The following is a 23,600-nucleotide window of genomic DNA, read 5'->3' as shown; positions in this document are numbered from 1 at the left end:
CGCGGAGCGGCTGGGCCCGTGAGCCATGGCCGCTGAGCCTGTGAGTCCGGAGCCTGTGCTCCGCAACAGGAGAGGCCACAACAGTGAGAGGCCCAAGTACCGCAAAAAAAAAAAAAAAAATAGTCATTTGATTTTTGACTGAAATGCCAAAGCAATCCAATGGGGACAGGAAAGTCTTCTCAATAAATGGGGGGGCGGGGGGGAACTGTTCATATATAGGCCGGGGGAGAACCCAATCTTTACCTCATAGCATATACAAAAATTAATTTGAGATGGATAACAGACATAGTAAAAGTTAAAACTATAAAGCTTCTAGTCTAGAAGAAAGCACAGGAGTATATTTTTGTGACCTAAAAGACAGGAAGAGTACATGGAAAGCAATAAAAGAAAACAGTGGATAAATTTATCTTCAAAATTTTAAAATCCCTCTCTTAAAGACATTGTTAAGAAAATGAATAGGCTATCCAGAAACTAGAAGAAAATTACTGCAAAGCATATATTGGGATAAAGGAGTAGCGTCTAGGATATTTTTAAGAATCATACAACTCATTAATAAAAGACAAACCAAAACAGGACACTGAGACAAAAGTCAAGTGATGCTCAGCGTAGAAAAACACCCAGACACTTGAAAAAATTACTCAATACCATTGCCACCCTCATATTTTACCCAAACTCTGTATACAAGGAAAGAATCATTTAATATTTTTAAAAAATAACGTTAATTGGCATATAAACATGCCCATTATAAAGAAAATCTGATACAAAAATAAATATTTCCTTCCATCCATTTACCTCATCCTAATTAACTCTTCAAAAAGTATGGGTAATAATAATTCACACACACACCAAGCTGAGTTACATATAATTATTTTTTTATTTCACAGCCTTTTAAAAGTATAAACCACAAAGTATTTTGAAAAACAGACATGAAGTATCATTTAGCAGCCACAATATTAAAAAAATAAAGTAACAGAATGAATTACACAACAGAATAAAATAATCTCTGCTGACTTTGACTAGGAACACATAATGTTCACTAGGAATGTTAAATGACCAGCACTACCCCTTTCCCATCATCATTTATTACTAAAATCAATCACAGGATCTGTTCCCAGGAGACCATTCCACTTATACATACGTTCAATGTGTAAATGTCAAGTTAACATCTTGAATTTAGTTCCAAAATATCATGTTTCCTTTTCCTCTGAGAGACAAATTCAATGGCAAGGTGGAACAGTGAAGACCATGGAACACCAAGCATGTGACTTACGTGGTGACTCTAACCACCCCCTTCCCCATACACACACCCAGCAAGTTCTAAAACGCAGGAAAGAGAAAGGCATGTACTATGCTCTACAGCACAATAGACACTGGCCACATGTGGCTATTTACATTTAAATTATTTAAAAGTAAATAAAATTAAAATTTACCTCCTCAATCACAGTAGCCACATTTCAAGTGTTTGCCAACCACATGTGGCTAGTGGCTACCATATAAGACAGTCCAAATATAGAACATTTCTGTCATCACAGAAAGTTCTTTTGGACAGCCCTGGATGTGGGAAGTGTTTCTTCTCCCTTTGCTTAGCCAGGATGTAGGCTGCTTATGGAAGCAGCTCTGAGAAGCAATTCTTCCAGGATATTCCTAGATTGGTGGTGGAGTCACAGAAGGGAGTAAAGTAGCCTTTCTTCACATAGATTACCCTCCCCTGTGCATGAAAGAAATGATCCTTTTATGGGGATCAAATACACAACTAGATTCCACCAAAAAGTTGTCAGGAAAATCAGAGAAGAGATAAATGAAGCAGATGTGGAAGTAGCAAGGGAGAACATTCCTCATCCCATTTCAAACCTCCATGAAGAGATTATGTCCTCCAAGACAGTGTGCAGCTTCCCAGCATCTTCCTCTAGAAAAGCCTGATAGGGGCAAGGGCTGAGAGAGAAGGGCAGTCCTGGTAAGTGTTTCATGAGAAAACCTAACACGTCTTCACTCTACTCACTCTCTCAGAGCACAGCAGTGTTGCTTGGAGTTGCCAGTTGTGAAGGAGCTACAGTTTTGATATGTTTCAAGCATCATGCTTCTTTACTACTGTATTTTGTATCCAGGGCACAGACTACAAGTTGTTCACCCAAGATCCACCATTATCTTCTTCCTTATCAAGAGAACTCAGATTTTTGTTGAAGGCAGTTGTATGTCCAGCTACAAAAACTACCTTTCTCAGCCAATCTTAAGACATAGCAGGAGCCAATGACACAGTCTGGCCAATGAGATGTAAGCAAAAGTTGCTGGGCTGCCGAAAGCTCTTTAAACGGAAGTGGACTCAAACTGGCATGCTCTGTCTTCCCTTTGGGTTTCCTCCATCTTCTTGAGGGGAACTGTAACAACCATCTTGGAACCTACGGGAAAAGCCATGGGAACCTCAGGGGCCACCTTGACGCTGACATCTGTGAGCTGCTGAACCAACACCAGTACTAGCCGACCCTCAACCTCCTTGTTACATGAGAACAAAACGAAACCCCTACTTTGTTAATGCCGCTGTTCAGTCCAGTAATTTCAAGATAGCAATCCACCTTGATTCCCAATAAGAAAATTTTTATCTGAAAGTAAAAAATATCTTGCCTGAAGAATCTGTACATATTCAAGTTCAAGAAACTTCATAGAATCATATTAATAAAACAAAAGTATATCTTGAACCCACCAGTGCCTAAACAGACCAAAGGTGGGTGGAGGAAATAATCAGGATTACTGTGTAAAATAGCTGCTATTAAGACAAATAAGAGGGGTTTTAGCTTAATCCATCAGGAAGTTTTTTTCTGAGTGTCTATTATGTTCTCAGTACTCTCTAAACACAGGTCTGCCCTTCTGCTTACTCAAGTTCTTATATGGTAAAATGCTAACTACTCAGGTAATTATTCAGATCATTATTTCATCTATAACTTTATTTTGTGTAGACAAAGTAAAAAATGGAGACTTGATTTCACTGATTCAAACAAACAAAAAATCAACATCAAAGATCTACAACTCAATGTTTAATTTTCCCTTTATGTGACACAGACAGCTGACAGTGATTTCCTAGTAGTCCCAGAGTTTAAATTGTGGATTTAGCTTAAATAAGCACAAGTACCTCAGAGTAGCTATAAAAAGAGAGTACAGTATTCTGCAAGTACTTTCTATGTACTACATTAGTATTCTAAAAGTCTCTATATTAGTAGGTATGAATTAGAAAAAATAATCATTTCCCACTATCCATAATGGTTTAACCATTTACAATGTTTAGAATTTTGGCCATTAAAAATTTTTAACTCTATTGCACTTATTTTGAAACTATAGACAAAATTGGAAACATGGAATGTCAAGCTAAAAATAGAATATTGCATATTTTTTACTCACCTAGTTCCAAGTTTCCACCCCTGCAAGTGAACCAAAAACAAATCCTGGCACCTTGTCATTCCCAGAAAAGCCAGTGCATGGCACACCCTGGGTAAATTTTCTCTCTTATTCTGTGGACTTGCACCAGATGGCATCAGTCCTGCATCCACAGCTGTGCCTTAAAATTGAAGTTCAGACATAGGAATCTACTTTATTAGACATTTTAGATTTCACAGGTATGATTGTGATGTCATTCTCATTCAACTTAAAATGATTATCTTTCCAAGTAGAACTGCAGATTCATTGCACTTACAAGTTTGGAAATCAGTGAAACAATCGAGATTATCCTAATAAGATTTGAAGTCTTTTTAAACAGCTGAAATTTAGAAACAACAATGAAATAAGAACAGTTGAAACAGAATACTAATATTATGTAACAATCGAATTATGGCCCATTTCCATATAATGTAAGAAATTCAACTCAGTTTCTAACGTTGCTGAAGAGTCACTAAAAACCTTATATTGAAAATAAAACACAGCAATTTTCTATAATCAAGTTACACTTATATAATAAGCAGTTATCTTAAATGTTCCTGACTTTTCAAAATGTTTTAATGCCTAGTTCATATGTACACTGTCTTCAAAAACAGACTTGGTGGAGTGATTGTCAGCACCAGGGTGTGGTGGATAGAGCAGCCAATGTGTACAAGCCTGGCACCTAGGCCACTGTGGGTGTCAGAGGGCTAGATTAAAAATGCATACAGGTAGCGCAAAATTTGAGTTCAAAAGTAGTTCTAATGTGAGAGATCGATCTATGTTGGGTTCTTAAAAATGAGGATTGAATAAATGAATGGAACAGGGCAGCTCATGTAGAGATGTCAAAGTTTCAAAAGCAAGATCTCTAACAAAGCAAGGGCAAAGCAGGAGGTCAACAGCAGCAAGTTCTGAGAGAACTTGTGAGAGTCCTTAATTCCCAGATTTTAGGGCCAAGTTCCAGGCAGAGATTGGGTAATAGGAATAAATATTCATTTTTGCCTGGATAAATGGGAACTTAGTAGTTAATGAATTAGATTCTGAGGAGGTTATAAAATGGCACTGGCCACAAGAGAGAAAGGCAACCACTCTTTTCGTAGGAAACTCAGTCAGTAGAACCAGCAAAGAGATTGGCTTAATACTGGGATGGCAGCAAACTACTCACCCTGAGTTCTCTATAGTCTCCTGTCTAGAAGAGTCAGGGGTGATTTAAACCTCTGGATACCTGTGGCACTGCTAGGAAGAATAAAGGATTATAAAATCAAGACAAGCAGGTGGTTAAAACAATTTGCATTCTGGTTATTTATAAAGTATGAAGAGATTGTTTTCCATCCTTGTAAACTATTAGTGCTTATTAATTACTCCCACACTCATCTTCAAAGTCCATATTTACCATACAACTGTATAACTACATGTCACTGCAGAGGTGTCAACCAATTAGAGAACTACTGTGCAAAGTACAATTTCGAATCACTGCAGTTGATTCTGAGATTCAAACTGGGAATTCAAATTGAGTCTTATTATACCTCCAATAAAGAGAGGTGTGTGTATGTGTATATATATATATGTGTGTGTGTACACATGTGCATATATACATATGTGTGTATATACACACATATATGCGTGCATATATGTATATACACATATGTATTTGAATTTGATTATGACATTATATTTAAAATAAACCACTCACTTCATTAACAACAGTTCTATTCTAGGAAAGCAGGAAATTATCTGAATGTGTCAGGCCAAAACTTCCCCCATAAATATTCACACAGTGAGACCATTTTTCCTTCTCTCGAATTATTAAAATAATTGTCTTCCACTTCACTTTCATATTATCAACTTAGGCGACACTTATTGTTTCATTGTTTTTAGCCTTTCTACATGGTCTGTCTTTGTGCCTAAAATTAATAAATGTTTTCCGTGTTACAGTCACAACAGGGACAGCTTATCTTATCCTAAACATGACTGAACCCAAATCTTCCCTTACTGAAGACAAATTGTATCTGCATTACATATTTCAACTTCAAGAACCCCTGCACACTGTTTTCCAAAAGAGCATATTTATTAAAATTGCAATCACTTCTCACATCCCATTCTAATTATTATGATCCTCTACCTAGACACTGTACTAGGTTAGGAATCAGTTTGGCTCCTTGGTTCCAGTAGAAGCTCACTGGTTCTGAGTGGGAGAGAGCCCTTTATTTCATTGCACCCATTTCCTCCATCCTAAGCTCTCACTTTTTAAAGGCCCTGGGTCTTCAAAAGTTTACCCAGGGACAAAGTGAAACCAAGGGTGGTCCCTACTTACCGTCGCAGAAAACGTCCATCTCTGGTGTTTCCAGCCCGGTTACCCGGCTGTAACTGCATCCGCGGTCCTCCACACCCCAGCCCAGAGCAGCAGCTCGGCTCCAGAACTTGAGACGGCATAAACCGAGGAAAAAGCATCTGGAAGATGAAGTTATTTCCCAGACTAACATTGCCCCGAGCGTACTTAAGGCACACTGGTGAGCAGTTTACTCGTGCCCGTCAATCTTCCCGAAGATGTTCGAATGACGTAGGACAGCCTACATTCTTCCTGTCCTTTTCCCGTTGCCCTACAATGCTTAAACTGCCTCCTTTCTCCAGCCCTCCATGGCAACTCCAAGGACTCTCCCAATGGCTCCCACTCTAACGCTCACCCTCCTGCTGTTTCAGAATCTAAACCTACCGCCGCGGCAATCCGCAGGCTCCTACGGGGTTGGCGTCTAGAATAGGAGTAGGGATCAAGGGCAAGAGGAGCTTCCCCATAAAAAAATGGGCCCCTGAGTCCTCGCTCCTTGGCACCGCCAGTTGAATCCCATTTAGCATCTCCGAAGCACAAAGATACTTAAAGCAGTGTTTGGAATACTTCGAGTGTGCCCTGTTTCTTCCTGACTCCTGTCCCAAAGCTTAGGATGACATTCGATTTTGTTTGGAAGCGGCTGGACTGAATTATCTGAATAATTTAGTGTTGTACCCCTTGGGTACAAGATAAATTGCAGTTGGACTGGAAGAAGAGCTTGCAGGGTCTCAAAGCCATTCTGGCTCCAAAAGCTAAACTTCTCTCTTTTCTGCATCTTTCCCCGCCCCGGAAAAGCTTAGGGTCCCTCCCTAAGAGCACAGCACCAGCCCAGACCCCAGACACCCGCCGTCCCTGACATCCCCGCGCGCCGCGAACCCCTAGCCTCCCGGAGGAGCGGAGAAACTCGCCCCTTTGCCAACCCCTCCCACCTCCAAACGGACCTGCCAGCGAGGCAGCCGAGCCTGGCCCTCGAACCTGGGCGGCCAGAGAATCGAGGCCGAGACCCAGCTCGGTGCCCGAACAGCTCCATGCCCTCCTGCCAGTGTCCGCGCGGCGCCGGTCACACCCCCTGCTCGTGGGAGAAGCCCCAAGGCTCCCGGTGCAGCGAGAGGCGCCCGGGCTGCAGCGCCCCGGCAGTGCTGGCCACGGAGTTCTTCAGCTGCTTGATGACTACGAAGAGCAGGAGGAAAAGTAAGAAGAGCAGAAAGAAAAAGAGCGCCAGGTACAGCAGAAAGTTGAGCTCCCACTCCATGCTGAAGGCGCCGGCTCTCAGGGGCCGTGCGCGCTCCGCACCCGTTGCCTCTGGCCTGCAAGGCGCAGCCTGCCGCGTCCCACCTCCGGTCTCCCCGCGCCGGCGCTCGGGCGCCTCGCCTTGGGCAACGGCTCCGGGGTCCACCCTCGGCCTCCTCCAGCTCGGAGGAAACGCGCCAAGGAACTGGGGTGATCCCGGCTCCCACCCTCCCGGTAGGCACGACAGCCTGTCTACGCTGAGATCCTCTCCTGAGCTCTTGGGAACGCGAGCTGATTTTTCTAGGCTCAGCCTCCCGGACGGTGTTAGGGCTGGTGTTCTGCTAATGATCTTAAGGTCTCCAGCCGCAACATCCAGTGGGGTCTCTAGCCCCCTCCCTTCCTAATTAATTAGCTTCATTATCTTCCCTTGTTCAGGCTTTCCCAAAGGGCAGGCGATGCCATGGCCCAGAGACCCAAAAGTATCAAAGGGGACAGTGAAGGTGGGGTCTGAAGGGCTGTGGGATGACTAAAGGGCGCCTGAGTGAATGCCAGGTCAAGCTGCCTTGCTCTTCAGAGTTGCAGGTGCACTCAGTATAGAGTGCACATTTTTGTGGGTAACAATAGGAAAAAAAATGTTACAGAAGCATTAGATTTACTTAGAAAAGCATTAAAGAGAAAATGCATTTCAAGTTATATTGTACAAAGCCCTCCAATGTTGACTTAGAGTTCAATTTCTTTGGGGGAAAACAAAAACAACACAACAATTTACTTAAAGTGCTCGCTTAAGCCCCTAACACCTCTCTGTAGTGGATTAAGATCACCCACAGCCCATATGGTGCAGCTCTGAAAGAAATCCAGTTGAACTCTTGCTGTGTAACAAATTACCCAAAAACTAAGTGGCTTAAAACAACATAAACATTGGTCATCTCTCAGTTTCGGTGGGTCAATCCTTTGGGAGCACTTAGGTGGGTGATTTTGACTTGGGGTTTCTTATGCGGTTCTGTCAGGTGTTAGCCAAGGTGGCTGTCATCTGAAAGCTTGTCTGGAGCTGGAGAATCCACTTCCAAGGTGGCTCACTGATATGGGGGGCAAGTAGTGCTGGTTGTTGGTGGGAGGCCTCAGTTCCTTCCAATGTGGGCTTCTCCACAGGGCTGCTTGGGTGTCTGCACAACCCTCTGCTGACTTCCCCCAGAGCACAAGAGCTGAGAGCACTTCCCCCAGTGATCCAAAAGAACAAGGCAGAAGCTGCAGTGCCATTTACGGCTGGCTTCAGAAGTCATATACCATCACTCCTGCAGTATCCTACTGGTCACAAGGCCAGCCCTCTTCGATGCAGGGGTCCAAGGACATGAACACCAGGGGGTAAGGATCATTGGTGGCCATCTTGGGGTCTGACTATCAAAGCTGCTAACGCAATGGGTTATCACTGCCCACTCTATGAGCCTCCAACTTTATTTCATTCTTTATTTGTGAAGATACAGGAGAGGCCCCTGGAATGAATTTGGGGAATAAGGCCTGACATACACATCCCGCATTATTTAATGGGCTGCTTATAATAAGTGGCTCTCCCAGTGATGGCAGGGGGTTCAAAGAAGCAGGATGGTATGGAAAAAGCTGTGAACTGGAAGTCTCAAGGACCCAATTCTAGTCTCGGCTCCACGTGTCAGTGGTCACTTCAGCTCTCTGACTCTCCGTCCCCTCACCTGTAACACACCTTGCTTACCTTCTCCTTGGATTTGTTGTGAGGATCGAAAATGAGTGGGATGTTGAGTAAGAATGTGTTTTCCTAAGTAAATGCCAGGTACTATTATTATTCTTTTACTGAGAGTCCCCAGTGTTATAGACTGCTGTGCAAAATTCCCAGGTCCTAGGCCTCTCCACCGAACATCCTACTGTGTAAGGAATCTCTCAGATCTCTAAATCTCTCTCTGAATAACATTATTGATCCACCTCATGGGCAGTGGTATGCTGGAACTGGCTCAAAGTTTTTCTCTCAAAAATTCTGCAAGCCATTTGCTAAATACAGCTATGATTAAAAATTAAATCGTATAAACTTACAATTAAATTATGTTAACAAAGGTAATAAATACTCAAAACTCATCTCTTCCTCATTGTTTCACCACATTTTACTATCATCTATGCACTTGAGATTATTTACATCTGTTGTAGCTGTATGGCTGAAATGTTATACAGTAGTATGTTACTGTGTATTTCCAACTGTGCTCAGATGTCATGTAGTATCATGAAATTGGCCACAGTAGGGGTATTTGCCCTGTGGAAATGTACAAGTGCTACAAATCATGGCCAGAGAGCCAGTTGTTAAACACTTACCAGCATATCACTGCTCACAGAGTTACTGAGGAAAATTTGAAGTCTTATACAAGTAAAGCAGAGATCTGTGATTTTTCCCAGAATCTACACACCTCCACTCTAGGCACCACATATTCCTACTGGTAGAATTTTCCATTGTATGTAATCTTGGCAAGAGGACAGATCCCAGTGACTGCTTTCCATTGCCACCTCCCGTTATGGAAACCAAGGGGGTCAGAGATATCTTTTACCCACTCCTGATACAGTGCAGGGAGGAGGGCGGGAAGAGCCATGCCAGATTCATCTGGGTGGCAGAGGAGCTCCCAGGCCAGACCAGTCCCTGGAGTGATGGGGCGTCGCTCTTGCTGCTGCTTCCGTGGCATCCTTGACTCCTGCCCTTTTTCCAAACTGCCCCTTTTCTATTCTGTGAACTTCCCCTGGCTTTCCAGTAAATCTCCTTATTGCAGCAAAGCATGGTGGTTAACAGCAGCTTGCAGATGAGAATACTGCCTGATAGAGAAAGCATGACTTACTTTGCATATGTTAAGCGCTCGTAATCAACAAGGTGTTTGGTAGAAAAGGCATATGCCACTTGGCACATTGCCATCCAGATATCCAAGCCATTCAAGGATGGACACTGAAGCACAGAGAGGTTAAGTGACCTGCCCAAGACCACACAGCTAGCAAGTGGCAGCTTGCATTCTCAACCCGTATGATATATTACTTCACAGAGGAAAGTGCTCTTTTCTTATGCATGACTGTCAAATTAATGACATTTTTTTTTCTTTTGAGCATCAAACTTGAAAGAAACAAATTTCAAGAGACACATACCTTCTACTTACGTGCATCTCGGCTCCTTCCTTTGAAACCTTGAAGGTCAAAGCTTCAAATGAGCCAGTGTATCCCTGCAGAATGCTGGGGAAAGAGGCCAAGAAATGAGGATTTTATGTCACCAAACTCAAACCCATTTCAGCCTGCCTAACCATAACTATTTAGATTATCCATTTATCTGAGCAGCTTAAATGGATTTATAAATATAACTAATAAATCTTCATATTCACTCTAAATAGAGTTTGTATTTAAAATAATATTGCTGCCACAAAAATAACTTATTACATTTATTAGATGCTCCCAATGCTTTTTGCCTCTGGTCATTTTTATATATCTCATAAGATGGTCTGAATTTCAGTTTATATTATCACAAATGACTCCATAGGAATAAGACACCATGTTTCTCAGCCTAAATATGCATACTACATGGAAATCCATGTGAAGAAAATCCAAGAATTTTAAAAGCCAGTAAGGACACTTGCTGTAGATAAGAGTGTTACGGTTCCATTATCTAAAAAGAAAGCCGTGGTGCACACATTGGTAAGGTGGAGGGAGGCTGTGTCACTGCAGTCCTATACCACTGCCCACAGAGTGGACCCCGCTTGTACTTTCACTTAACACAGAAAGCCTCATCCACCACTCAGAGGCAGACTTCCCACTCCTCAGTCCCCTTCTCACGAGTCTCAGAACACCTGCTCCTTGCCCCAGCCTGTGGACATCCATGGTGTGTAGCAGGATAGGGCTCTCCTTCCCTTTGCCTGCTTTGTCCTCCCACCCTCACCTCTAAAAGGGAGGGGGGGTCTTTTATCATAACAAGCATCAAAGGTATCTATGGGAAGTGATTAATAGTAGCAGTAGAAGAGGTTGTCCTGTGAGTGTGCTTCTCTAAAGAGCCCAGAGCCCCAAGAAGACACTCAGGAAGGACTGTAAAAATCTGCCAAGATCCCAGGATGGAACCTACCTGTTGGGGGTACCTGCTAGTTGGAAGCAGCTTCCCCAACACAAGTGCAGGGATAAGAGTAGGAGACTAGAGACAAAAGACATTTCCAGGTACCCTCCTGAGGCTGATTCAGTTTGGCCTGAAATGAATCCAAAAGAAATGAGAAAAAGATTTTGTACCATGCTCTGGCCTCAAAATGTGTTATTGACCATGATTAGTAACACTGGGTCCTTAAGTAACTGTATACCTTTCCAGATACTGTGGACCATACAAATTGGGTTACAGGTTTCTGCTTAGATGGGATGTCTCTTAAAGTACCCATGCATGTGCTGGGGATGAGGTCCATACTCTATGGAAGTTCCCCGGCCCTAAGAAGCTATGCTGTAGCTAGTCAGGGCTTGAATCAGTCCTAGTGATGCTGGCAACCCTTAATGGCTCCAAAATACCCATGTTCCTTTGACACCTCTTCTCCCTTGCTCCTGCTTCAAGTACAGATATAACACCACGTTCATTTCTAGGAGATACAAACTGGGCTTCCTTGGAATTGCCTCTGATTTATATATTTTATCACCCCTAAAACCCTCAAGATCAGAATTAGAAAATCTATGAGAATGTTCACTATGGTAGGAGAGAAAAGTGAGTTGTTCTACCTCAGGGAGTCATCTAAAGTTAATCAACAGTTATTGTAACATTCCAACAATAGGGTTTGCTCTCCACACCCTCCCCTCTTTCCCCATCCCATCCCCAAAAGCCCCCTAACTTGGGCAGTTATGCAATGCTTAGAAAATGAGATATGCTTCAGGAAATAAGCAAAATGCTTGTGAAAAGCTGCTTAAATCTGATGAAACATTTAGAAATACCAGTGAGTCAGAAGGAGGGAAGGAAGGAAGGATGGAAGGGAAGGAAGGAACTCTAAGGAAGAAATCTATTTGAGGGGTATGTGGGAGATCATCCTATGTGGGTAGCCTTTGAAATCCAGAATTCGCCACTAAGAACAATTCTATGGAGACAACACAACCACCACCATAATTCTAGACACTTTCCTTAGCTTCAAATGTCTTAAAACACAACAGAAGATACCCAAGTCTGTCCAATATTAAAGAAGAAAAATGTTAAGTGACAGATGTGGTAATGGCCAAACACTACTTCTTTAACTTAGACTCTTTCCAGTAAGTTGGCAGGAACATTGGAGAAAGTCGATGTGACTGTGGCTGACCCTAGACTTGATCAATATTATGCTATGTAGCAAAATAAAAAGTCTGAGCATAATAGAGATCAACACCTCCTTTGTTCAGCACAACCTTAATAATGACAGTGGTGAAACTGTCACCACTAAAGGAAGGTCTGCAAAGCTTCTGTGTCAGCTGATAATAATCAGAGCTGTGGGCTTGCAGAAGCACGGACACACACACGAGGCTGAAACTGGACTGCCCCAAGAGAAAAAGGAATTAGAAAAAAGTAGAATTTTCTGTCACGCATGCTCCCTTAGTGAAATGACAACTTGTGAGCTCTAATGACACAACTAGGGCCTGCATTCCCAGATCTAGGGATCCAAGCTGTCCTCCACGCACACGCAGACACTGTAGTTCAGACTGGCAATGAACAGACTTGGGTCCCAGTTCAGTATATTTGACCCTATACTATACCGTACAGTGCTGTATTTCGAGTCCAATGGACTTGGACACATATCTTGGCTTCATTTCTTGCTAGATGGGGGACCTTGGACACCACTGGTTGCCTACCAAGCACCTCATCCCTCCTTCTTCCTTGTCAATAGAATCCTGACTCTAGTCAGGTATCTGCCTCTTTCCCATGTAACCCATTCAACTTAAGGGGAAACTCTTTTGGGGAAGTGGGTCCCTGTTGATCTAAAAGTCATTTACAGAATATGACAATTTTTCTTTGTACAGGAGGGGGCATATGACCTAAATTGACATAATCTAATTGAAGAAGTGGATTATTAGTCAGTGTCCAAAAAAGAAAACAGAACCACTGTAGGTATTTAAAATAGGGAAATTTAATACCGGGAATTGGTTACAAGGCTATTGAATGGGTAGGAGGAGGAAAAGGAGAAGGTAAAGTAGCACAAGATTATAGCCCCATGGGCTAGAGGAGCAAAAGGGAAAGTAGAATTACATAGAGCACATGATCACTGTTGCCATAATTTACATCCAAGACTTCTCCTGGAAATTGCAAGCCTTCAATAGACTCCAGAATTCCAAAATATTGTATCAGACAGATTCTGCTAGTACAACTGTTGTCTAGGTGGGGAGACAGATTCCTACTGCTTTCTAATCCACCACCTTACCAGAATCCTTCTCTTTTTATTTTTAATTGTGGTGAAAGATAAGAGTTACCATCTTAACCATTTAAGTGTACAGTGAGTGATATTAAATACATTCATAATGTTGTGCAACCATCTCCACCATCAATCTCTAGAACTGTTTCATTTTGCAAAATTAAAACTCTGTACCCATTAAAAAGTGACTCCCCATTTCCCTTTCCCCACAGCTCCTGGCAACCACCATTCTACTTTCTGACTCTCTGAAATTGACTCCTCTAGGTAACTTATATAAGTGGAATCATACAGTATTTGTCCTTTTGTGACTGGCTTATTTCACTTACATAATTTCCTCAAGGTTCATCCCTACTACAACATGTGTCAGAATTTCCTTTCTTTGTAAACCTGAATAGTATTCTGTAATGGTTAATTTCATGTATTACCTTTACCAGGCCACAGGGTGTCCAGACGTTTGGTCAGACATTATTCTGGGTGTATCTGTGAAGATGTTTCCGATGAGATTCACATTTGAATCAGTACACTGAGAAAAGCAGATGGCCCTCCCTCGTGTGGGTGGGACCAATCCAATCAGTTGGAAGACTGAAAAAAGGCTGACCCTCCCACAAGTAAGAGGCCGGAATGCCTTCAAGCTGGGACATCAGTTTTTTTCCCTGCCTTCAGCCTTGAACTGAAACTGGGTCTCCTTTGTCCCTGAGCTGCTGCTTTTCAAACTGGAACTACACCTTCAGCTCTTCTGGGTTTCCAGCTCACTGACTGTGGACATTGGAACTTCTCAGCCACCATAATTACATGAGCCAATTCATTATAACAAATTATCACATCTATCAAAAAAATTGTATCTATCTATATCTAGCTCAAAGTCCTATTTGTTCTGTTTCTCTGGAGATCCTTGACTAATACATATGCCATTGTATGTATATACCACTCTTATAAATATATTTTATTTTGAGTAAAAAAAAGAGCTATATCATATTATCTAAAACATTTAAATAATCTACTTTGACTATAGGTTATAGGAAGGCATATACATATGCCTCCTGAAGAACTTTTTAGCCAACCCAATATTTCCTGAGGAGTTTAAATATTTTTAATGCAACAAGTCACACTGCCATTTAGTATATGTGAAAAATCTTTCTCCTCAGGGTTTTCTATATTTAGAGAGGCCAATTCCACAGTGGTTAAGGTATAGGCCTGGTATTATTGCCTCTGTGATATGTCATATTAGCAGGCCCGTTGTCATAAATACGGGTTGGAATCTACAACAGAAACTCTTGGTGAGAGACCAATGCCCCCACCAGGAAATATACCTGGATATTCCTCTTGTAACCATCACCATAAACCAGCCAACACATGACTGCTTAACCAAGCCTCCCTCTGGCTTTTGCACCAGCTGTGAATCAATCCAAGGAATCTTCTAACCCTCCCCATGGAAATCGTTACTTCAGACTGGAGGCTGCTGGCTTGGGACAGGCAAAGCCTCTGTATCGCTTCACTCATACGTGCTTTCTTTTAACTTAAGGGATCTGAGTACCTAAACACCAAGATGATTGGCATCCTGGAGACAGCAACATTTAAAGCACCTTCTCAAGAATTCAGAAGTTATGGATTATAACTTCAGCAATATAGAGATCGTCCTATCATTCTCTATGACCTGTGAAACACTGTAAAAAGAGAATGTTCAGGGTGTGTGTGAATCTGGTGGTACTAGAATATTAATACCGTCATGAGGTTTTCTTTTGCTCTGCTGCAGATACCGTTGGTTGAGCTAAGTGACGCAGTTACCCGATAATGAAAACAAGATTTGTGACATCTGATGAAAACGCATATTCCCGTCAGCTGTTGCACACCTGGCTCTTCTGTGTGTCCTTCCTAATCATGATCTCTTCATGTGGTGTATGGCTGAGCTGGTGGGCTCTGATTGTCACTAGACACCACCAAGAATTTTACTTCTCCACCCACCCCAGCTGGTGGTTGAGCTGTTTCTCACCTATGAGGAGAGACGAATACACAACTCATTACACAAAACTCAGCACCTGCTACCAACATATTTTTTGGTTCTTTGTATTTTCATCTATCTTGTGTATTTTGTTGGATGAAAAATAAAGTCTGTTGCAAGAAGAAAACAGCCATTTATTGGTTTCATCGTTTGGCTGATGCCTTAGTCATACTTGCCAGTATGATTTTTCCTCCTCCTTTTCCACATTTCTTCAGCTTTTCTGTTGTTGTGGAAAGAACACTGGTGGGAAACAGAAGGCCTGGGTTCTAACCATCCCATGCTAGCATAGCCATGTAACATTGGGCATGTCTTTCACTCCTCTATGCTTCTGCTTCCTAAATTAGGGGATTGAACATAATTATCTCCATGTCCCTTCTGGCTGCAAAATTCAAATGACTTATCACTTTTACTGCCAAAACCAGGGAGTGGTAGAAGAGTGAGATTATCTGGGTGAATTGCTCCCAGCTGCCACGATGATGGGGTAGGCTTGGAACCCAAAGCGCCTTCTTTCAGGAAAGCAGTTTCCTCTGGGAAGGGGCCTCTGACACATTAACAGAAGGGGTTAGTGAACCACTGCTCACCACCCGCAGGACATTTTTCTTCTTAACTTTAAGGAAGCAGGGTTTTTCACATGTAACCAACATCTCAGTGGCTCCCGAAAGCAACCACTTCTTCACTATGTGCAAATCATGAAGCAGGACTCAGTATAACATGGATTCCTTCACAAGAGAAAGTCACGCTACAGAGCATCACTGAACAACATCGAACTCACTGAAGGAAGAATTTAGACCACAGAGCTAACAAATATGTACTGGACATTTCTGTTGCTCCCAAAGGCCTGGTTGGCTGTTTGGGCAACTTCAGCTGTGCATTCCTTTAACCCTTTCTTCCCCAAAGTCATCATTTTCCCTCCTTTGCTTTCGTTGTTAGGCAGGAAACCTGAGCGCCAACCTGAGCTAGCTTCTACCTGTAGGTTCATCAGATTCTCTTTTAAATGAAATTTCTGCCCACAGGAATTCTCCTATCAGTTGCCATGAAGATATTTCCCCCTGAGTATTACACATAACTCTTTTTTTTAGGTTATTTAGATTTATTAAGTATTTGTTCACATTTTCTTTACATCAGAATATTATTAAGAGTTTTTTTACATTTTCAATTGAAAATGCAAAAAAGCCCAAAATTAAGATTCATCGTATTTGTTTAATTTTTATCACTAGCAATTTGATTATTAGCAATTGTCCATTCCTGGATCTTCTCTCTTTAATTTTTTTTTTATTGGAGTTATAATTGCTTTACAATGTTGTGTTAGTTTCTGCTGCAGAACAAAGTGAATCAGCTGTATGTATACATATATCCCCATATCCCCTCCCTCTTGAGTCTCCCTCCCACCCGCCCCCATCCCACCCCTCTAGGTCATCACAGAACACCAAGCTGAGCTCCCTGTGCTATACAGCAGCTTCTCACTAGTTATCTATTCTACACATGGTAATGTATATATGTCCATGCTACTCTCTCAATTCGTCCCATCCTCCCCTTCCCCTGCCCCATGTCCACAAGACTGTTCTCTACATCTGCGTCTCTCTTCCTGCCCTACAAATAGATTCATCAGTACCACTTTTCTCAGCCATAAAAAGGAACGAAATTGGGTCACTTGTAGTGATGTGGGTGACCCTAGAGTCTGTTATACAGAGTGAAGTAAGTCAGAAAAAGAAAAACAAATATCGTATATTAACGCATATATATATGGAATCTAGAAAAATGGTACACGTAACTCTTCAACCTCTCTGATCAAGCCCAAATCATTTACAAATAAGAAAGAATGTGAGGGAAAGACTACTGTGTTAAGAAGACCTCCCAGGTAGGCTGGGACACGACTTCATGCTAGTGCAATTGCAGGCACTGTTTTTTATTCTCTTTTAGATTAGAGTGAGTAAAACTCCATTGTACAGGCCTCCAAAGAAGCTTTCTAAATCCCTAGCACCCTAAGAAAAAGGCTTTATTAGTTTTTATCTAATTTTGAACAAAAGTTGAGCTCATCTTAAAGATTATTTAGTACTAAAGAGTACTGAGTGTTTTTGTTATCAAGCAGTTGCCAGTCCATTATTTTATATTGTCTTTAACATCACCATAATCATTTTATGACAGTATTATAAAGCTAGTATATTTGGTGTGCTAGTTGGTATTCCTGCTTTTCTAGTGAGGTTTACTCTGCCACAGAAATAATGGGACAACATTTGCTCTCAATGTCAGCACAAGCAGTGTATTAATTTAAAGGACAATTGTTTGCCCATCAAACTATTGATGATCATGTTTGTAAAACATTTCATGCATGATGGCAGTGTGTTTCTAAAACTAGTCAACACACTGTGATTTTTTTCTAAACACCATGAAATTAAATTGTGAAATAAGTCTTGCAAAGATGTTAAAATTTCACTCTCCAGTTACTAGAATATATAAGGGATAAAATAATCCTGTGTTTTGTAGGTGAACTATTGAATGAGAAACACTCTTTTTCCAAAGCTTTTCTAAAGGAAAGTACATGCACAAGCTGTTTAAACTTATTGCTGTAGATACAACTTTGTCAAAATGTAATACTAATCTGTATATCTAGCATGTTTTAAAAGCACATAGAATTGAGCGTTGCTTCATTGTAGAGTATGGTGATTAAGTCCCTGGGTTCTAGAGCCAGGCTGCTTGAATTAAGAAGTCTTCACTTCCCTGACCAGCATGTGACCTCAACTCTATGACTTAATTGACTCATCTGTAAAATGGAGGTATAAAACGATATCCTCAACGTTGGGTTGTGGTGAAAATTAAATGTATTAATACATATAAAGAGCTTAGAACATTGCCTGAACATGGTAAGTGCCCAATAAAAGTTAACTCTCATTCTCATTATTATTTCACAAGTCAGGATGTTAACACCGCAGTGATAGTGCCAATCTGTGATAACATAAACCAGCTGTAGAATTCACTGCCTACCTCACTAATCACACCTACCACTCTCCAGATCATGTTTCTGCTATTACATTTATAGTTTTTTTCTTTTTTTTGTACAGTGTCTTTTATTTTTTTACTTTTTGAATTTTATTTTATTATTTTTTTATTTAGCAGGTTCTTATTAGTTATCCATTTTATACATATTAGTGTATATACGTCAATCCCAATCTCCCAATTCATCCCACCACCACCAGCCCCCCACCACTTTCCCCCCTTGGTGTCCATACGTTTGTTCTCTACATCTGTGTCTCTATTTCTGCCCTGCAAACAGGTTCATCTGTACCATTTTTCTAGGTATAGTTTTTTTCTAATGTTTAAATTGTTGATACATCTAGAATTTAATTTTTGGTGAGGTGTGATTCTACGCTTATTTTTTTCCATATGACTACCCTGTTTTCCCCAAACCATTTGTTCAATGAATAACCCATTTTTCCTACTACATTTCTGTATCTATTCACTCTCCTACAACCTTAGACCAAATCTTCAAACTAGGTTTCAATTATGCCTGAGGGTACGTGAAGACTTTCTAAAGGGCACATGAGCATGGTTAGTTTTATGCTTATGTACAGATCTCCAACTTCCACGTACTTTTTCCTAAAATCATTTGCCTACGAAGATGCCAGTCACCAAGGGTCTCTCTCTTTCTCTCCCTCTATTTTTTAAAAATAGACTATTTTTTAGGGCAGTTCCGATACACAGAAAAATTGAGGAGAAAGTACTGTTCCATACACCCTCTACCTTTACACACGTGCAGCCTGCCCCACTATCAACATCCTCCACAAGAGTGCTACCTTTGTTTTTTGTTTGTTTGGTTTTATATTTATTTATTTATTTGGTTGTGCCGGGTCTTAGCTGCGGCAGGCAGGCTCCTTAGTTGTGGCATGTGAACTCTTAGTTGCGACATGTGGGATCTAGTTCCCTGACCAGGGATCGAACCCGGGCCCCCTGCATTGGGAGTGCGGAGTCTTCTCCACTGTGCCACCAGGGAAGTCCCAGAGTGCTACCTTTGTTACAACTGATGAATCTGCAGTGACATATTATCACCCAAAGTCCATAGTTTACATTAGAGTTCACTCTTGGTGGTATACATTCTATGGATTTTGACCAAAGTATAATGACATGTATCCACCATTATAATATCATACAGAATAGTTTCACTGCCCTAAAAATCCTCTGTGCTCTGCCTGTCTATTCCTCTCTCTCCCACTTATTCCCTGGCAACCACTGATCTTTTTACTGTCTCCACAGTTTTGCCTTCTCCAGAATGTCATATAGTTGGAATCATACAGCATGTAGCCTTTTCAGATGGGCTTCTTTCACTTATCAGTATGTCAAGGGTCTCTTCTCATACTCTTCTTTCCAAATTTCCTCCCATTTTAGCAAGAAAATCATATCTCTTACCTAGTCTTACTCTTAATACTGTACTTTGCCAAATGAATAATCCTTTAAACAATTCCTTTAATCAAGGCACCATAACATATCCTCCCCCATCCATCTCATTAAGAGATACATTTCCAATAAATTTTACTTTTTACGTGACAAGAAACATCCCCTTGTCTGCTGAAAGGCTTCAGCGGCTCTGTCTCTCTTCCACATCAGGCAGCCTAGCAACGGGCCAGCTCAAAAATATGGTGAGGCAGCTTCTTGCTGATATCAGAGCTCACTAAGCTCCAACTACTACTCTTTTCTAAGAAAGTCATCCCACCTCTAGGAAGCCACTGTTGTTACATAGTTAAACAAATGCTTCCTGTCTCTTCTCAATGCGCTAGGTTTACATAAGTGAGCTCCTAGGCCTAACCACCTCTCACGGCGGGAGGAGAACTTGGGAAATCCTGTGTGCTCCTCTGCTGACTCTTAGATGTAAGACTTTCCATTAAGCCTTGACTTATGCCCTCTCTGTGTATTGTTTGGGGGTATTAGTGCCAACCAGTAGTCATATAATAATTGTTTATCAGAATTCATAATTTATGATGTTCTAATCAAATGCATATTACTGGTATTTATAATAAGTCAACCCAAAAGAAATTATTTTACACATATGTTCATAGGATATATATTTGAGGTGAAGAAGCATGACAAGAATGCCAATAAAGATGTTCAACATAAAAGCCTATTACATTAGGATAAAAATCTATGGGAGAAGTGGAACAGAAATGGAAGTTGGAGAAAAAGAGACAATATGAAATTTCTGACAGAGAGGAGCTTGTTTATTAGTGTTTTGAATGGCTGGCAATGGGTTCAAATCACTGTGGTACTTTTATTTCCACTGAAGAGTGATAGCTTTATTTTAAAATATAGATATTTGCAGCATGCCATAAACAACATCCTTCACTACTATTTAAATTTATAATGAAAAATTTTAATATCAATTTAAAATGTTTTAGGGGAATAGAGTTTTTCAAGAAGCTTTTAGGGGGACTGTAATCAAAAATATCCTAGGGCTTACCTGGTGGCGCAGTGGTTGAGAGTCCGCCTACCGATGCAGGGGACGCGGATTCGTGCCGGGAAGATCCCACATGCCGCAGAGCGGCTGGGCCCGTGAGCCATGGCCGCTGAGCCTGCGCGTCCGGAGCCTGTGCGGGAAAAAAAGGAAACCTAGACTGCTTATTTTCTTACATCCCGACCCCGTCCTCCTCCATCCTCACACTCAGTTGGGATTATTCAGGTGCTTCAAGGGGTGTGCGTGTGTGCATGTGTGTTTAGGGGTGCCAGGTACAAAGGTTCTGTAATTTGAGCCCAACTATCCTAAGAGTTGCTCAGTAAATGTTTCTTGAGATCAACTGAATTGAAAATAAGATATTAATAATTTAAAACAAAGGCAAAATAGGATACAAAGATAAGATCCTTTCTCTGTCTCTGCTTTCATAAATTTGCTGTGATAGTGGATTACAGGTGGTCTGCACTCCAGAGAACACAGTCCTTGGCTTTATCGTGCCAAATATTCTTTTCTTTTCTAATCAGCAACTTTTATTAAGGCTTATAACCTTGCTGCTTGAAGTGTTTTCTGTGGATCAGCAGTGTTGGCATCACCTGGGAGCTTTTTAGAAATTAAGACACCCAGGCCTGACTCCAGGCTTTTGAATCAGAAGCAGCAGTTTAACAATATCACCAGGTGATTCCTATGCACATTAAAGTTTGAGAAGCACTAGACTGGCAGCCTGCAGTCGTCTAGTTAACTCATGGGTGACAGCCACACCTAGTGAGGCTCCAGTTCTAAATGTACCTCAATGTATTCTTGGCTGTTCCATGACTACCATCATCATTAACCATACTAATGATATATACCGATAAGCCAATTAACAGGGCACTTCTGCATACATTATCTAATTTGATCCCAACTACATTCTTCAATTTAGAACAAAGTACTTTCTGCAAAGTGCACAAATTTAATTCCAACAACGTGAAGAGACAAGTAGAGTTTCCTGAACTGTTTTCAAAGGTGAACACACTCTTAAGTCCAGAGAGTCATTTGGAATTATTTTCAAATTTAATAATGTCAATATTCTTCACTCAAATATATTTTGTTGTTATATTCCAGAAAATTTTAGGAAAAAAACATAATAAAGTAGTGATTTAGAGTGGGTTGGCTTTACTATATCATAAAAATCTAGGTCTGGTAAGCTGGGACGAAGTGAGAGAGTGGCATGGACATATATACACTACCAAATGTAAAATAGATAGCTAGTGGGAAGCAGCCGCATAGCACAGGGAGATCAGCTCGGTGCTTTGTGACCACCTACAGGGGTGGGATAGGGAGGGTGGGAGGGAGATATGGGGATGTATGTATATGTATAGCTGATTCACTTTGTTATACAGCAGAAACTAACACACCATCGTAAAGCAATTATACTCCAATAAAGATGTTAAAAAAAAAATCTAGGTCTGGAAAGCATGTTAATAAAACTATGTTGAGAGAGGTCAAACAGCTTGTCCAAGAGAGATTCACAATCAAAAACACCTAAGAGGCAACTAATAAATCAACAAAAGGATTTTAAAGGTCTAATTGCACATGTACTGTCTCAGGTACTAAGTAAAGAAATAAAAACACTTGGTATTAACACTATATATCTGTATCATCCACACTTCAACCCTTATGCATTAGATAGGATACCAAATCATAAAACATTCACCACCACCTTTAAGGAATTTTTATTTTCTGCATAAGAAGAGACTAAATTCAGAGATTAAAAAAAGTAGAAAACAATCACAGGGCAGAATATGGAAAAGAGCTTTATAATTTAATATTGTATGTATCAAAGTGATATAAACAAGCAGACTGAGGTGGGATTAGTAAGATAAAATGGTGATCAACATTTATTTCAAGGTTTTCTAGTTGATTTCTTTTGGACCCATTGCTTGTTATTAGGCTGCCAAGAAGGAAGGTCTGCAGGTGGGTGGGATGAACAAAAAGGCAGAAGGATCAAACATGCACCAAGGAGTGGTGGGAAATGAGCCATGGGGAAGATGTCTGCAGAGACAGGAGGCAGTTCTACGTGGAAGGTCAAGATCTGTATTAAGTGAACCACAGATAAGAAATCAATAGACCAAATACTAATATTTCATTCCTCCTACCAGGAGGCCACTCACTCATATTTAGACATGTTATTTTCAAGGGGTTATATCTGGTAAATTGGACTCCTTAGTCTGCTTTGGCAAGCCTGGTGGATTCCTGGGGTTCTAACATTGTGTCTCCTTGTAACGCAAGAAGCCCTCTTCTGGGCCAGAAATCACAAAAGAGCCTTGCAGTTCTGATGGGTTACTTCTTGTGCCAAGACTGCGCTGTCATAGACATGCTAGGAGCCCTGTACATGTCTTTAAACTTCTTGTGTGGAGTCAGAGTGAGTCCATGAACAAAACCCATCTTGGCTTCATTGGAAGTTCATCACTGAGTATCAGGTCCTCACACACAACAACCTTACCTTATATATGTAACTCACTTAACACAGATTGTGACCCCTCACCTACCCACAGACACACATAAAATAGCCACTAACATGCCACATCTCTGAGGGCATCTTCTCCATTGCTTAGTTCCCACCCCTCCTTGGAAACTGGCTTGTGTTCTTTCCTCTGCCTCTTTGTTCTAACCACCCACCCACAGTCGTCCTCTTCTGGCAGCTCGAAAGGACCTGGCACTCTTGATGTAACTACCGACGGCACTCTGCTTCACCAGATCGGGTTCTGACACCATGCTCTGCTGCCAAGGGCCCTGCCTCCCTCCAGCTGTTCCCCTATTTTTTCCTCAGCAGTGTGACGCCCACAG

General features: G+C 41.3%; 1 protein-coding gene across 18 annotated transcripts in view; it reads right to left on the bottom strand.

Annotated features, from left to right (window-relative positions):
• Window positions 1-851: 851 nt before the first annotated feature.
• The window catches only part of SMIM43 (small integral membrane protein 43), a 50,683-nt gene continuing 27,934 nt past the window's right edge, over window positions 852-23,600 (bottom strand). The window contains exons 2-9 of one of the 18 annotated variants that reach the window (XM_073804876.1): window positions 20,784-20,932; window positions 11,061-11,178; window positions 10,100-10,183; window positions 6,670-6,898; window positions 5,717-5,853; window positions 4,568-4,635; window positions 3,391-3,547; window positions 852-2,597 (exon numbers count right to left, since the gene is read on the bottom strand). In XM_073804876.1, coding sequence (XP_073660977.1) covers window positions 4,578-4,635; window positions 5,717-5,853; window positions 6,670-6,898; window positions 10,100-10,183; window positions 11,061-11,178; window positions 20,784-20,932 — 775 coding nt within the window. In that variant the 3' untranslated portion in view covers window positions 852-2,597; window positions 3,391-3,547; window positions 4,568-4,577. Of the gene's footprint in view, window positions 2,598-3,390; window positions 4,639-5,716; window positions 7,113-10,099; window positions 10,184-11,060; window positions 11,179-20,783; window positions 20,933-23,600 lie in introns of those variants that run through there. The other 17 variants (XM_073804873.1, XM_073804870.1, XM_073804875.1 and 14 more) reach the window with 17 other exon arrangements.

The sequence above is a fragment of the Tursiops truncatus genome, chromosome 5, assembly GCF_011762595.2.
Source record: "Tursiops truncatus isolate mTurTru1 chromosome 5, mTurTru1.mat.Y, whole genome shotgun sequence".
In the NCBI taxonomy this organism is placed as follows: Eukaryota; Metazoa; Chordata; class Mammalia; order Artiodactyla; family Delphinidae; genus Tursiops; species Tursiops truncatus.
This window is presented reverse-complemented; position numbering and strand designations above follow the sequence as displayed.